The sequence below is a fragment of the Nyctereutes procyonoides genome, unplaced genomic scaffold, assembly GCF_905146905.1.
Source record: "Nyctereutes procyonoides isolate TBG_1078 unplaced genomic scaffold, NYPRO_anot_genome, whole genome shotgun sequence".
Taxonomy (NCBI): Eukaryota; Metazoa; Chordata; class Mammalia; order Carnivora; family Canidae; genus Nyctereutes; species Nyctereutes procyonoides.
The window spans coordinates 8,999,267-9,015,210 of NW_026575142.1; the positions used below are offsets into that span (position 1 = coordinate 8,999,267).

At 41.8% G+C, this 15,944-nt stretch overlaps 1 protein-coding gene across 1 annotated transcript in view; it reads left to right on the forward strand.

The window, feature by feature from the left end:
• Window positions 1-15,944, forward strand: part of TTN (titin) — a 272,766-nt gene that overhangs the window by 206,078 nt on the left and 50,744 nt on the right. Inside the window, 26 exon segments of the mRNA XM_055307803.1 lie at window positions 44-352; window positions 468-749; window positions 870-1,169; window positions 1,256-1,549; window positions 1,654-4,620; window positions 4,940-5,260; window positions 5,361-5,645; window positions 5,743-6,042; window positions 6,356-6,658; window positions 6,904-7,179; window positions 7,282-7,581; window positions 7,675-7,977; window positions 8,133-8,432; window positions 9,132-9,419; window positions 9,772-10,068; window positions 10,159-10,461; window positions 10,560-10,865; window positions 11,743-12,030; window positions 12,123-12,413; window positions 12,504-12,791; window positions 12,967-13,554; window positions 13,646-13,750; window positions 14,185-14,382; window positions 14,477-14,773; window positions 14,862-15,449; window positions 15,541-15,843. Of these exon segments, the coding sequence (XP_055163778.1) occupies window positions 44-352; window positions 468-749; window positions 870-1,169; window positions 1,256-1,549; window positions 1,654-4,620; window positions 4,940-5,260; window positions 5,361-5,645; window positions 5,743-6,042; window positions 6,356-6,658; window positions 6,904-7,179; window positions 7,282-7,581; window positions 7,675-7,977; window positions 8,133-8,432; window positions 9,132-9,419; window positions 9,772-10,068; window positions 10,159-10,461; window positions 10,560-10,865; window positions 11,743-12,030; window positions 12,123-12,413; window positions 12,504-12,791; window positions 12,967-13,554; window positions 13,646-13,750; window positions 14,185-14,382; window positions 14,477-14,773; window positions 14,862-15,449; window positions 15,541-15,843 (10,680 nt within the window).

Below are 15,944 nucleotides of genomic sequence, written 5' to 3' on the forward strand. Positions count from 1 at the left end.
GGCTATATTCTAACTCCTTTTTGTTTCTTCTTTTATTACATAGCTAAACCAAGTCCACCCGTCAATCCTGAAGCAATTGATACAACATGTAATTCAGTTGATCTAACTTGGCAGCCACCACGTCATGATGGTGGGAGCAAGATTCTGGGTTATATTGTTGAGTACCAGAAAGTTGGAGATGAAGAGTGGAAGAGAGCCAATCACACTCCTGAGTCATGTCCTGAAACTAAATATAAAGTCACTGGCCTTCGGGATGGTCAGACCTATAGGTTCAGAGTAATGGCAGTCAACGAAGCGGGTGAATCGGATCCAGCTTATGTTCCCGAGCCAGTGCTCGTAAAAGACAGACTTGGTGAGTAAAATCTTCTCAGCTGTAATAGCGAAAAAGATAGGTGTCTCATTGTGTAAGCTACATTGTAAAATACATTAACAAATAAAATCTGAAAGCACTATTTGCTTTATTCTAGAACCCCCTGAGTTGATTCTTGATGCCAACATGGCAAGAGAACAACACATAAGGGTTGGTGACACTCTAAGACTTAGTGCCGTCATCAAAGGTGTGCCATTCCCAAAAGTAACTTGGAAAAAAGGAGACAGAGAGGCTCCAACTAAAGCAAGAATTGATGTTACTCCGGTTGGTAGCAAGCTTGAAATTCGTAATGCTGCCCATGAAGATGGTGGAATTTATTCTTTAACTGTGGAGAATCCAGCTGGCTCAAAAACTGTCTCAGTGAAAGTACTCGTGTTAGGTACAAACTTTCATACTTATTTTTAATATGTTATTACATGAAATACATAAGATTTGATACATTTTGAGCTGTTACCTGGATTAAATGACTTATTATAACTTCATTATTTAACACTTTCAGATAAGCCGGGGCCACCTAGAGATCTGGAAGTCAGTGAAATTAGGAAAGATTCTTGTTACCTTACTTGGAAGGAGCCACTAGATGATGGTGGTTCTGTTATTACAAATTATGTGGTTGAGAGGAGAGATGTTGCCAGTGCCCAGTGGTCACCTCTTTCAACTACTTCAAAGAAAAAGAGTCACTTAGCTAAACACCTTAATGAAGGCAATCAATATCTCTTCCGAGTGGCTGCCGAAAACCAGTACGGACGTGGTCCTTTTGTTGAAACACCCAAACCCATCAAGGCTCTGGATCCTCTACGTAAGTTGCTTTCTCTGGATACAAAAGTTTTCTCTGACAGTCTTTGAGAATATTATTCATTTATCATAACTTCTTCTTTTGAAAAGATCCCCCAGGGCCACCCAAAGACTTACACCATGTAGATGTCGACAAGACTGAAGTCTCCCTTGTTTGGAATAAGCCCGATCGTGACGGTGGCTCCCCGATCACTGGCTATTTGGTGGAATACCAAGAAGAGGGCACCGAAGACTGGATTAAGTTCAAGACTGTGACAAACTTAGAGTGTGTTGTTACTGGCCTGCAACAAGGAAAGACCTATAGATTCCGTGTAAAAGCTGAAAATATCGTGGGTCTTGGTCTCCCTGACACAACTATCCCAATAGAATGTCAAGAAAAGCTAGGTAACTTTTGGACGGGCGTTTTTATTTCTTTTTGAAAGTCATGTTGGGAATGTTCAGATTGTGGAAAATCAAAAATCTAATTTTATCTCATGTTCACTTCCCAGTGCCTCCGTCTGTGGAGCTGGATGTGAAATTGATTGAAGGCCTCGTGGTAAAAGCTGGAACTACTGTCAGGTTCCCTGCCATCATAAGAGGTGTACCCGTTCCCACTGCAAAGTGGACAACTGATGGCACTGAGATTAAAACAGATGAACACTACACAGTTGAAACGGACAGCTTCTCATCAGTGCTTACCATTAAGAACTGCTTACGGAGAGATACTGGGGAATATCAAATCACAGTTTCCAATGCAGCTGGCAGCAAAACAGTAGCCGTACATCTTACTGTTCTTGATGTTCCTGGTCCACCAACAGGCCCTATTAATATTCTGGATGTTACCCCTGAGTACATGACTATCTCGTGGCAGCCACCTAAGGATGACGGAGGAAGCCCTGTGATAAATTATATTGTTGAGAAACAAGACACAAGGAAAGACACATGGGGTGTTGTTTCATCAGGAAGCAGTAAGACAAAGCTGAAAATTCCACATCTGCAAAAAGGCTGCGAATATATTTTCCGAGTCAGAGCAGAGAATAAGATGGGTGTTGGTCCTCCCCTTGACTCCACGCCTACTGTTGCTAAACATAAGTTCAGTCCTCCATCTCCTCCTGGGAAGCCGGTGGTTACTGACATTACTGAAAACGCTGCAACGGTGTCTTGGACTCTGCCAAAATCTGATGGTGGCAGTCCAATAACTGGTTACTATGTGGAGCGTCGAGAAATAACTGGAAAATGGGTGAGAGTCAACAAAACACCTATTGCTGACCTGAAGTTTAGAGTGACTGGACTGTATGAGGGAAACACATATGAATTTAGGGTTTTTGCTGAAAATCTTGCAGGACTAAGCAATCCATCCCCAAGTTCTGACCCAATAAAAGCTTGCCGGCCCATCAAACCACCCGGACCACCTATTAATCCTAAACTGAAAGACAAGACCAAAGAAACAGCTGACTTGGTGTGGACAAAGCCTCTCAGTGATGGTGGCAGCCCCATTCTAGGCTACGTAGTGGAATGTCAGAAACCTGGTACCACACAGTGGAATAGGATTAATAAAGATGAACTCATTAGGCAGTGTGCATTTAGGGTACCTGGACTAATTGAAGGAAATGAGTACAGATTCCGTATAAAGGCAGCTAATATTGTGGGGGAGGGAGAGCCAAGAGAACTAGCAGAATCTGTAATTGCAAAAGACATCCTTCATCCTCCAGAAGTAGAACTTGATGTTACTTGTCGTGATGTTATTACCGTTAGGGTGGGCCAAACTATCCGCATTCTTGCTCGAGTCAGAGGAAGACCTGATCCAGACATAACTTGGTCCAAGGAAGGCAAAGTATTGGTGCGAGAAAAGCGGGTTGACATAATTCAAGACCTACCTCGTGTTGAGTTACAAATTAAAGAAGCTGTTAGAGCTGATCATGGCAAATATATTATCTCAGCTAAGAATACCAGTGGGCATGCCCAAGGTTTCACCATTGTTAATGTTCTTGACAGACCTGGGCCTTGCCAGAACTTAAGGGTTAGCAATGTTACCAAAGAGAACTGCACAATTTCTTGGGAAAACCCACTAGATAATGGTGGCTCAGAAATAACGAATTTCATAGTGGAATATCGCAAACCAAACCAGAAAGGCTGGTCAATTGTTGCCTCAGATGCCACTAAGCGATTAATTAAGGCCAACCTCTTAGCCAACAATGAATACTATTTCCGAGTTTGTGCAGAGAATAAAGTAGGTGTTGGGCCGACCATTGAAACGAAAACTCCAATTCTGGCCATTAACCCTATTGATAGGCCCGGTGAGCCTGAAAACCTTCACATCGCGGATAAAGGAAAGACGTTTGTCTATCTCAAGTGGCGGCGGCCCGATTATGATGGTGGTAGCCCAAATCTGTCCTATCATGTTGAGAGGAGGCTAAAGGGCTCTGATGACTGGGAAAGAGTGCATAAAGGAAGCATTAAAGAAACCCATTACATGGTTGACAAATGTGTTGAAAACCAGATTTATGAGTTCAGAGTGCAAACAAAGAATGAAGGTGGGGAAAGTGACTGGGTGAAGACAGAGGAAGTTGTTGTGAAGGAAGACCTACAGAAACCAGTACTTGATCTGAAGTTAAGCGGTGTGCTAACAGTCAAAGCAGGGGACACCATTAGACTTGAGGCAGGTGTTAGAGGCAAACCATTCCCAGAAGTTTTATGGACCAAAGACAAAGACGCGACAGACTTAACAAGATCACCAAGGGTCAAGATTGATACCAGCGCCGATTCATCCAAATTCTCTCTTACTAAAGCAAAGCGAAGCGATGGTGGTAAATATGTGATTACAGCGACTAACACGGCTGGCAGTTTTGTGGCCTATGCCACTGTCAATGTTTTAGATAAGCCTGGTCCTGTAAGAAATCTGAAAATTACAGATGTGTCCAGTGATCGGTGTACTATTCGCTGGGATCCACCAGAGGATGATGGTGGCTGTGAAATCCAAAATTATATTCTAGAGAAATGTGAGAGTAAGAGAATGGTTTGGTCCACCTATTCTGCTAATGTCTTAACTCCTGGTACTACAGTAACACGTCTCATAGAAGGAAATGAATATATTTTCAGAGTCCGTGCAGAAAATAAAATAGGCACAGGGCCTCCAACAGAAAGTAAACCGGTCATTGCAAAAACCAAATATGACAGACCTGGTCGCCCAGATCCCCCAGAAGTCACCAAAGTAAGCAAAGAAGAGATGACGGTGGTTTGGAATCCACCTGAATATGATGGTGGAAAATCCATCACAGGATACTATTTGGAGAAAAAGGAAAGGCATTCAACACGATGGGTCCCTGTTAACAAGAGTGCGATCCCTGAGAGACGTCTCAAAGTACAGAACCTCCTCCCAGGACATGAATATCAGTTCCGTGTCAAGGCAGAAAATGAAATAGGAATCGGAGAACCAAGCTTGCCCTCAAGGCCAGTGGTGGCAAAAGACCCCATAGGTATGATGTTCTTGCTTTTTCTAATATCACGCCAAATCTTAATCTCAAGAACAGAGGTATTAGATAAATAAGTTAAATCCATGACATTGAAACTTTACCTTAGCTGGTATTTTTCTACATAGATCTTTTACCAAATCACCTAAGATGTACAAACAATGGTAGATTCTAATTTTATGAAGGAAAATAAGGACTCAGTGATGGAGAAATTGAATGTCCTATCTTTGATTAACTGAGAGTGGACTACATAAAACTACACATTGGAATATCACTAGTAGGAGTTAACAACCGGTAAATTCATTCTTATGTAATTTATTTTCAGAACCACCTGGTCCACCAACCAATCTCAAAGTGGTTGACACAACCAAAAGTTCCATAACTCTTGGATGGGGAAAACCAGTGTATGATGGAGGCGCACCAATAATAGGTTATGTTGTGGAAATGAGACCAAAACGAGAAGATACATCACCTGACGAAGGCTGGAAAAGGTGTAATGCTGCAGCACAACTTGTTCGCATGGAGTTCACTGTTACCAGCTTGGATGAAAACCAGGAGTACGAGTTCAGGGTGTGTGCCCAAAACCAAGCTGGCATTGGGCGCCCTGCAGAACTAAAGGATGCTATTAAACCTAAAGAAATCCTAGGTGAGACCCTATTTTATCATGGGACTCATTCACTCTACACTTCTCACATGACTCTCCCATGTTCTGAAAAGTCAACTAATGGTTTTTATGTCATTTGCAGAACCTCCTGAGATTGATTTGGATGCCAGCATGAGGAAACTGGTCACAGTGAGAGCAGGATGCCCTATTCGACTATTTGCCATAGTGAGAGGACGACCAGCTCCTAAAGTCACGTGGCGAAAAGTGGGTATTGACAACGTGGTCAGAAAAGGACAAGTTGATCTGGTTGACACCATGGCCTTCCTTGTCATCCCCAATTCTACCCGTGATGACTCAGGAAAATATTCCTTGACGCTTGTGAACCCAGCAGGAGAAAAGGCCGTGTTTGTGAATGTCAGAGTATTAGGTGGGTGACTAATGAGTTCCTTCTTCTCCTTCAAAAACACATTAGTTAATAATAAGGCCAAGGAGACACATGTATCTGATGGTGTGGCTCTTCACAGATACTCCTGGACCTGTGACTGATTTAAAAGTTTCAGATGTCACAAAAACCTCATGCCACATTTCCTGGGCCCCTCCTGAGAATGATGGTGGGAGCCAAGTGACACATTATATTGTGGAGAAGCGTGAAGCAGAGAGAAAGACGTGGTCGACCGTTAACCCAGAAGTCAAGAAAACGAGCTGCCAAGTCACCAATCTCGTCCCTGGGAACGAGTACTACTTCAGAGTAACTGCTGTCAATGAGTATGGCCCTGGTGTGCCAGCAGATGTCCCCAAACCAGTGCTTGCATCAGATCCTCTGTGTAAGTTCTATCCGTCTTCCTCCTCTTAACTCCAGTCTCCTACTTTACCAAGGTCAAGATACAGACACATTTTAATCTACCACACCAAAAGGGCTTTAATTCGTAGAGACCCAAACAGTACAAGCGAATATCTAACTGACTCATTAAAGACTTTTTAAATCTGCCCCATCCTGTTACTATTCACTTTCACCACACTTAGCTACAGTTTCCACATGCTTCAAAGCAAGTGGCATACTCAAACATTTCGGTGTAGTAACAAAGGGATTTGATTAGTTTACCTGGACAGTTCTTCAAAATCACATTTTTCTTCTAGGTGAGCCGGATCCTCCAAGGAAACTAGAAGTTACTGAAATGACAAAGAATAGTGCTACGTTAGCCTGGTTACCTCCCCTGCGTGATGGAGGTGCTAAAATCGATGGCTACATCATAAGTTACAGAGAAGAGGAACAGCCTGCAGATCGCTGGACAGAGTACTCAGTGGTAAAAGATCTCAGCCTGGTCGTCACTGGCCTAAAGGAAGGAAAGAAGTATAAATTTAGAGTAGCGGCCAGAAATGCTGTTGGAGTCAGTTTGCCAAGAGAAGCTGAAGGAGTATATGAGGCCAAAGAACAGCTGTGTAAGTGGCCACTGTCTCATTGTATCACGTGATAAAAGTTTTTCTTTTGACATAGAGACTGAACACTCATATTCTCTATTTGGTTCAATCTTACTCTTTAAAAAAAAAATATTAGCTGTAATGCAAAGATTAATTCCAACCTACTGATGGGTTGCCACCTACCATTTGAGAAACACTAGTATAGTTCTCCACCAGAGGAAATTTCATTTCCCCTCAAACGTAATGAATTTTCATTTTGCTTTTAGTGCCTCCAAAGATCCTTATGCCAGAGCAAATTACTATTAAGGCTGGGAAGAAACTCCGGGTTGAAGCCCATGTGTACGGAAAACCCCATCCAGTCTGTAAATGGAAAAAAGGAGAAGATGACGTCGTCACTTCCAGCCACCTGGCAGTGCACAAAGCAGACACTTCTTCAATCCTGATCATTAAAGATGTTACTAGGAAAGATAGTGGTTACTACAGCCTCACTGCAGAGAACAGTTCTGGGACAGACACTCAAAAAATCAAAATTATCGTCATGGGTAGGTTAAACATTAGACAAATGGCTATCTAAATATGAAGATCAGAAGCATTTTTTCCTCTCAAATCCCTGTTCTTATGTTTCTTTCTCTTGGTTTATGCAGATGCTCCTGGGCCCCCTCAGCCTCCATTTGACATTTCTGACATAGACGCTGATGCTTGCTCCCTGTCATGGCACATCCCTCTGGAGGATGGAGGCAGTAACATCACCAACTACATAGTAGAGAAATGTGACGTGAGCCGAGGTGATTGGGTGACAGCTTTAGCTTCGGTGACAAAAACTTCCTGCAGAATTGGAAAACTGATCCCAGGCCAGGAGTATATCTTCCGGGTCCGTGCTGAAAATCGATTTGGCATTTCAGAGCCTCTCACATCTCCAAAGATGCTAGCTAAGTTCCCATTTGGTAAGGTTTCTTTCAGGGAGAAAAAAAAATTGTTTTCTTTCCAGTCTGTTACTTAAGAAAAACACCTGACATTTCCTTTGACTTCCTCTCCAGATGTTCCTAGTGAACCAAAGAATGCACGAGTCACTAAAGTCAACAAAGACTGCATATTTGTGGCATGGGACAGACCAGACAGCGATGGAGGGAGTCCCATTACCGGTTATCTGATTGAACGCAAAGAAAGAAACAGTTTGCTCTGGGTGAAAGCTAATGATACTCCTGTCCGGTCACTGGAATATCCTTGTGCCGGCCTTGTAGAAGGTCTTGAGTATTCATTCAGAATCTATGCACTAAACAAAGCTGGATCCAGCCCACCCAGCAAGCCAACAGAATACGTAACCGCAAGAATGCCAGTTGGTAAGTAATTTGTGTTAGTGTTTGTTATGGGAGCATATTTAAATCTTAGAGTCTTTGAAGATTATTCTAAATATTTCTGTGTTGTAATGTGAAATATGGAAGTTCATACCTTCTGCTGTTAAGATAAATGCTGAAAATACCTCTTCTGGTTTTAGATCCTCCTGGAAAGCCTGAAGTTATCGATATTTCCAAGAGTACTGTATCCCTCATCTGGGCTCGTCCAAAACATGATGGAGGCAGCAAAATTATTGGCTATTTTGTAGAAGCTTGCAAACTTCCTGGTGATAAGTGGGTACGGTGCAACACCTCACCTCACCAGATTCCCCAGGAGGAGTACACAGTCACTGGCTTAGAGGAAAATGCTCAGTATCAGTTTAGAGCAATTGCCAAGACCGCAGTAAACATTAGCCAGCCCTCTGAACCTTCTGATCCAGTGACCATCCAGGCAGAAAATGGTAAGATTCTGTTGAGTCTTATAAGCAAAGGTGGAAAGTACTTATAATGTATATTCCTCCTAATTTAAATATACATCACGGGGGTGGGGAGAGTAGTAACCAAGTCAAACGATAGGTACTTTGTATACAGACAACTAAAGTTATGATTATGGAGAATCTTACTGACATGTTAAACTAAAAAAATAGACACAAAAACTATGAGGACTATATAATTTCAACCATACATGGGCACAGAGAGGTGACAAGGAAATGTAGCAAATGATAATAGTGAAAGTTTAAGGATGTTGGAATTACAGAAGATATTTATTTTTTTCTTTATATTTCTAGCAGTATCAAACTTCTACACTAAACCTATATTATTTTAAGATTTTATTTATTGAGAAAGAGAGAGAGGAAGAGCACAAGTGGGGGAAGGGGGGAGAGAGAGAGAATCTCAAGCAGGCTCCTCCCTGAGCATGGAGCCTGATGCTGTGCTTGATGTCATGAACCCAAGATCACAACCTGAGCTGAAACCAAGAGTCAGCTGCTTAACTGACTAAAATCACCCAGGCACCCCTAAATATATTATTTTATAATAAATGTTATTTGTAAAAATCTCATCTTGAAAGAGACTGAGCATATGAATTTCCTACTTTTATTAATAAGAATGATACAATGTCACTTTACTTAAATTAAAATCCTTATCTTCTCTCTTTCCAGTTCCTCCCAGGATAGACCTGAGTGTGGCTATGAAATCTTTGCTTACCGTGAAAGCTGGGACTAATGTTTGCCTGGATGCTACTGTTTTTGGTAAACCAATGCCAACAGTCTCTTGGAAGAAGGAGGGCACACTCCTGAAACCATCAGAAGGCATAAAGATGGCCATGCAGCGGAACCTGTGCACCCTGGAGCTGTTCAGCGTGAACAGAAAGGACTCAGGCGACTATACCATTACTGCCGAAAATTCAAGCGGCTCCAAATCAGCCACCATTAAGCTTAAAGTGTTAGGTAACTAACAGTGCTTATTTAGAATCTGGTGTTCTACTTTGGTTAATGTGATGCAATAGAATTTACAAAATCGTATGTGAGAAAAGATACATACCCTGATGTATCTTTTGTAATAAGAGACTTATTCTCATCACAGGGCAATGGCATTTTAGAGCTGAAAAGAGCATTAGAAGTCCAGTTACAAAGCTTACATATAAGGAAATTAAGATTCTGAAAAACTATGTACCTTTGAAGGTCATACAGGAACTTAATGATAATAGAAAGACTGCAGCCAGGTCTCCAGACCTCCAATCTACTCATTCCCCATTTGTGTTAGTGAAAGACTTCACTTGCCTTTCTCATTCTCTCTCAGATAAACCAGGTCCTCCAGCATCTGTTAAAATCAACAAAATGTATGCAGATCGTGCAATGCTTTCTTGGGAACCTCCTCTTGAAGACGGAGGCTCAGAAATCACCAACTATATTATTGACAAACGTGAAACAAGCAGACCCAACTGGGCACAGGTCTCGGCGACTGTGCCCATCACCAGCTGCAGCGTGGAGAAACTTATAGAGGGCCATGAGTATCAGTTCCGAATTTGTGCTGAGAATAAATATGGAGTGGGCGATCCAATCTTCACGGAACCAGCAGTTGCTAAGAACCCATATGGTAGGAATGTTTTCCTCTAGTTTTTCATTTTATTTTCTTTAAAGGTTACCTGTTAGAAGGGCATATTAACTTTTCTATCAATCTCTGCAGACCCACCCGGGCGCTGCGATCCTCCTGTTATTAGCAACATAACCAAAGATCACATGACAGTCAGCTGGAAACCACCAGCAGATGACGGCGGCTCACCTATCACTGGCTATTTGGTAGAAAAGAGAGAAACCCATGCAGTTAACTGGACTAAAGTCAACAGGAAACCTGTTATAGAAAGAACAATAAAAGCAACAGGTCTCCAAGAAGGCACCGAATACGAGTTCCGAGTTACAGCTATAAATAAGGCTGGACCAGGGAAACCCAGTGATGCATCCAAAGCTGCTTATGCCCAGGACCCTCTGTGTAAGTTTTCGTGAAAGAGTCCCATTTCTTATGTAATAATCAACCCTGAACAACCACCAATGAGATTTTAATGATATTTTTTGGTTACTTCTCCTCAGATCCTCCTGGCCCACCAGCTTTTCCCAAAGTATACGATACCACCCGCAGCTCCGTGAGTCTATCGTGGGGCAAGCCAGCCTATGACGGTGGTAGCCCTATCATTGGTTACCTTGTCGAAGTAAAACGAGCTGACTCTGATAACTGGGTGAGGTGCAATTTACCACAGAAGCTACAGAAAACCCGCTTCGAGGTTACTGGCCTAATGGAAAACACAGAATATCAGTTCCGTGTGTATGCTGTTAATAAGATTGGATACAGCGACCCCAGTGATGTGCCAGACAAACACTGTCCCAAGGACATCTTAAGTAAGTGTCTATGACCACGAGAAATAGAGTTTTTCTCATTGGTCATATAATAAAAGGCAGGACAGAAGTCCCTTATGTAGACTTGTTTATTTATGAGCATTAGAGTTGGCAGCTCTCAGAGTACGTTGTAGGAGAGCTGGGTTGGTACTTTAAGGTATTGTATACGGACCAAATGGAATGCAGGCTTATCTGCGGCTCTGAAAAGCCTTTCATGCTTACATGAGAATTCATGTCTTCAAAAGAATATGGAATACAGGAATTTTAGTCTGAAAATAAAGAGTTTTTTTTTTTAAAACTAACATAGTGAGCTACTTGGCATTCTAATGGGTTTTTTTTTCCTCTTCTAATCCACCCCTCTCTTCATAAGTATGTAATTGTAGGCTCTCCATCCTAATTTCCCTTCTCATCATTTCTTCTATTTGCTTATTTTCCCATAACCATTTCTTCTTTTATTTTGAATTATTTGGTATTATACTTCACTCCCTACGTATTATTCTTCCCATGATGAAATAAAGAAAGAGAGCAGAATATAGAGCAGAGAGTCTTTACTGAATCTAGAAAAGAAAAACAAGAATGAAAGAGAGCCAAGAATCAATTATCTACATTTAACATACAGAGTTTGAGAGTGTGGAAGGTTCGTGAGAAGAGGAAGAAAGGAGGTACAGATCCTTCAGGGAAAATTTGTTCTAGCCTGTAGGATAAGTAGAATGCTGGAAGATGGATAGAGTGCTGAAATAGTTGACAGAGAAGTTTTGAGGATCATACTAAGAATTTTTTAAAGACCAAGAAATCAGTTCTGGAAAAGAACCTTACTTCAGGAGTGATGAGGCTAGTCCTTGGAAATACACCTGACCATTAAATTATTAACTTTGAACAGTTCCACCTGAGGGAGAACTCGATGCTGATTTGAGGAAAACACTCATACTACGTGCCGGAGTTACAATGAGACTGTATGTACCAGTAAAAGGACGTCCACCTCCAAAGATAACTTGGTCTAAGCCAAATGTCAATCTAAGAGAAAGGATTGGACTTGACATAAAATCAACAGACTTTGACACCTTCTTGCGCTGTGAAAATGTGAACAAATACGACGCAGGAAAATATATCTTGACTCTGGAGAACAGCTGTGGTAAAAAGGAATACACCATCGTAGTGAAAGTGCTTGGTAAGTCTATTTGAAAAAAACAAGCAAATGTTAAAAATGTAGTCTGTGTATTTTTTGTATATTCATTTCTCATTTACCCACGATTTGTCCAGATACTCCCGGGCCACCTGTCAATGTCACTGTTAAGGAAATATCCAAAGACTCTGCTTATGTTACCTGGGATCCTCCCATTATTGATGGCGGAAGTCCCATCATAAACTATGTGGTAGAAAAACGTGATGCAGAGAGGAAGTCCTGGTCTACGGTGACAACTGAGTGCTCAAAAACAGGCTTCAGAGTGTCCAACTTGGAGGAGGGAAAATCCTACTTCTTCAGGGTGTTTGCTGAAAATGAGTATGGCATTGGTGATCCTGGTGAAACACGTGATGCCGTCAAAGCTTCCGGTAAGCAAATGAGCTAGTACCCCATCATTTTGAGTGACCTCTTACCTTGGTTTTCTGAGGCTTACACTTACCATTTCTCCTTTGCTTTAGAAACTCCTGGACCAGTTGTGGACCTGAAAGTGATATCCGTAACTAAGTCATCCTGTAACATTGGCTGGAAAAAGCCTCGCAGTGATGGTGGAAGTCGAATTATTGGATATGTAGTGGATTTCCTGACTGAAGACAATAAGTGGCAACGTGTTATGAAATCATTAAGCTTACAGTACTCCGCAAAAGATTTGACTGAAGGCAAGGAATATACCTTCAGAGTGAGTGCTGAGAATGAAAATGGAGAAGGAACCCCAAGTGAAATCAGTGCCGTGGCAAAGGATGATATTGGTAAGCCGTTAGCCACGCATCTTTATAAATTTCCTTTTATTGTCATCAAAAATGCACTCTTGAGCCCACTCACTGGCTTCTATTTTAAAGAAATCCTTTTAAAAATTTTAATGATCTAAAGAAATTGATTATCTGGTCTGAAAAATGAGAATAATTCATCTCTGCTATTTAACAGTGGCTCCTGACCTTGACTTAAAGGACATACCTGATTTGTGCTACTTGGCTAAAGAAAACAGCAACTTCCGTCTTAAGATCCCCATAAAGGGCAAGCCAGCTCCATCAGTATCCTGGAAAAAAGGGGAAGATCCTCTAGCAACTGACACAAGAGTCAGTGTTGAGTCCACTGCCGTTAACACAACTCTTGTGGTACACGACTGCCAAAAATCTGATGCTGGGAAATACACAATCACGCTGAAGAACGTTGCCGGCACCAAGGAAGGAACTCTCTCTATAAAAGTTGTTGGCAAGCCTGGCATCCCCACAGGACCAATCAAATTTGAAGAAGTCACAGCAGAAGCCATAACCTTAAAGTGGGGTCCTCCAAAAGATGATGGAGGTTCTGAGATCACCAACTATATCCTAGAGAAGAGAGATTCTGTAAACAACAAGTGGGTGACGTGTGCCTCAGCTGTCCAGAAAACCACCTTCAGAGTAACCAGACTTCACGAGGGCATGGAATATACCTTCAGGGTCAGTGCCGAAAATAAATATGGTGTAGGAGAAGGCCTGAAATCAGACCCAGTTGTTGCTAAACATCCATTTGGTAAGTATCTCAGAGTCAGAAAACACAAAGCAAAATATGTTTTTGAGGAAGCGCCCTACTCCTAAATCTTGCATCATTTACTCTTTCCCAGATGTGCCTGATGCTCCCCCACCTCCTAATATCGTGGAAGTCAGACATGATTCGGTATCTCTAACTTGGACTGACCCCAGGAAAACTGGTGGCTCCCCAATTACAGGTATTTAATTTGCTCTAATCCTATAGCTTCTACATTAGTGTTTCTTCTAAATCATCCTCCCTGAAAAGACGCTGAACGTACGCTCCTAATTTATAGCACTACCCACACAGACGGTAACGTTTTTGCCTTTCAGTACATCAAGCATGAATTAAGCTAATACTTGATTTCAATGAAAATCTCCTAATAGTTAATAAGAAAAGTCTTTCTGAGTGACATTTTTGTAAGTTAGAATTTTTCAACAGAAGGTGCAATAAATGCATAGATTCCAAGAGAAAAGAAAATAGTCCTTAGCTAATAAAAGTGTAGATGCTATCAAGAATGACTATTTCTTCCATATTATGTGGAACTATCTGGGCGAAAACACGTATTCAAGAATCAGGTTGGCATTTGTGTTTCCTACCTGAATTGACAAATTCACTGGCTCTATTTTGTAGGGTATCATATCGAATTCAAGGAAAGAAACAGCCTTCTGTGGAAGAGAGCTAACAAGACTCCTATCAGGATGAAAGACTTCAAAGTGACAGGATTAACTGAAGGTCTTGAATATGAATTCCGAGTTATGGCAATCAATTTAGCAGGAGTAGGCAAGCCAAGCCTGCCTTCAGAGCCAGTTGTGGCACTTGATCCGATTGGTAAGTCATTACACAAAGAAAGGCCCATGTGTGTGTTCTGCATAAAAAAAAAAAAAAAACACTGGTATTTGACTGGCTTTTTGCTTCATTTTAGATCCTCCTGGCAAACCTGAGGTTATTAATGTAACAAGGAATTCAGTGACCCTCATTTGGACTGAACCCAAATATGATGGTGGTCATAAGCTGACTGGATATATAGTGGAGAAGCGGGATCTCCCCTCTAAATCTTGGACGAAAGCCAACCATGTTAATGTCCCAGATTGTGCCTTTACTGTAACTGACCTTGTTGAAGGTGGAAAATATGAATTCAGAATTAGAGCAAAGAATACAGCAGGTGCTATCAGTGCTCCCTCAGAAAGTACAGGAACCATTATTTGCAAGGATGAATACGGTGAGTCTTCTTTACTTTTCATGTACGTAAAAAATAGAAAATTAAGCCTCCTTCCTTTTCTGATTAAAATGTATTTTTTTCTTTGCAGAGGCACCGACCATTGTCCTTGATCCCACAATAAAAGATGGGCTGACAATCAAAGCAGGAGATACCATTGTTTTGAGTGCCATTAGCATTCATGGCAAGCCCCTTCCAAAGTCGAGTTGGTCTAGGGCAGGAAAAGACATTAGACCATCAGATATCGTTCAGATATCTTCGACCCCAACATCTTCCATGCTTACTGTCAAGTATGCCACTAGAAAAGATGCTGGTGAATATACCATTACTGCTACCAATCCTTTTGGCACAAAGCAGGAACACGTGAAGGTAACAGTCCTCGATGTACCTGGTCCCCCAGGTCCAATTGAAATCAGTAATGTTTCTGCTGAAAAAGCAACGCTTACATGGACACCGCCATTGGAGGATGGTGGCTCACCAATTAAATCCTATGTCCTTGAAAAGAGAGAAACCAGTCGACTTTTGTGGACAGTGGTTGCTGAAGACATTCAGTCTTGCAGGCATGTGGCAACCAAACTTATCCAAGGGAATGAGTACCTCTTCCGGGTCTCAGCTGTAAACCAGTATGGGAAAGGAGAACCTGTACAGTCGGAACCTGTCAAAATGGTGGACAGATTTGGTACGTAGAGCACATGAGGGAGCGGACATGTTAACATTTGCAGCACAGTTTATGGAAGCATGGATTTCTCATAAATATGCTTCCTTTTCAGGTCCCCCTGGCCCTCCTGGAAAACCAGAGGTATCAAATGTCACTAAAAACACTGCCACTGTCAGTTGGAAAAGACCAGTGGATGACGGTGGTAGTGAAATCACAGGATATCACATCGAAAGGAGAGAAAAGAAAAGCTTACGGTGGGTGAGAGCAACAAAGATGCCAGTTTCGGATCTCAGATGCAAAATAACAGGACTGCAAGAAGGAAACACCTACGAATTCCGGGTCAGCGCAGAAAACAAAGCCGGAATTGGTCCACCTAGCGATGCCTCAAATCCTGTCCTGATGAAAGACGTAGCATGTTAGTATTTATTTTTTTTCTACACCACTCATTTGGAAGTGCCAGTATCTCAGCCAAGTTATCCAAAAGCCAAACTCCTAATATACACTTTGGTGTCTTTG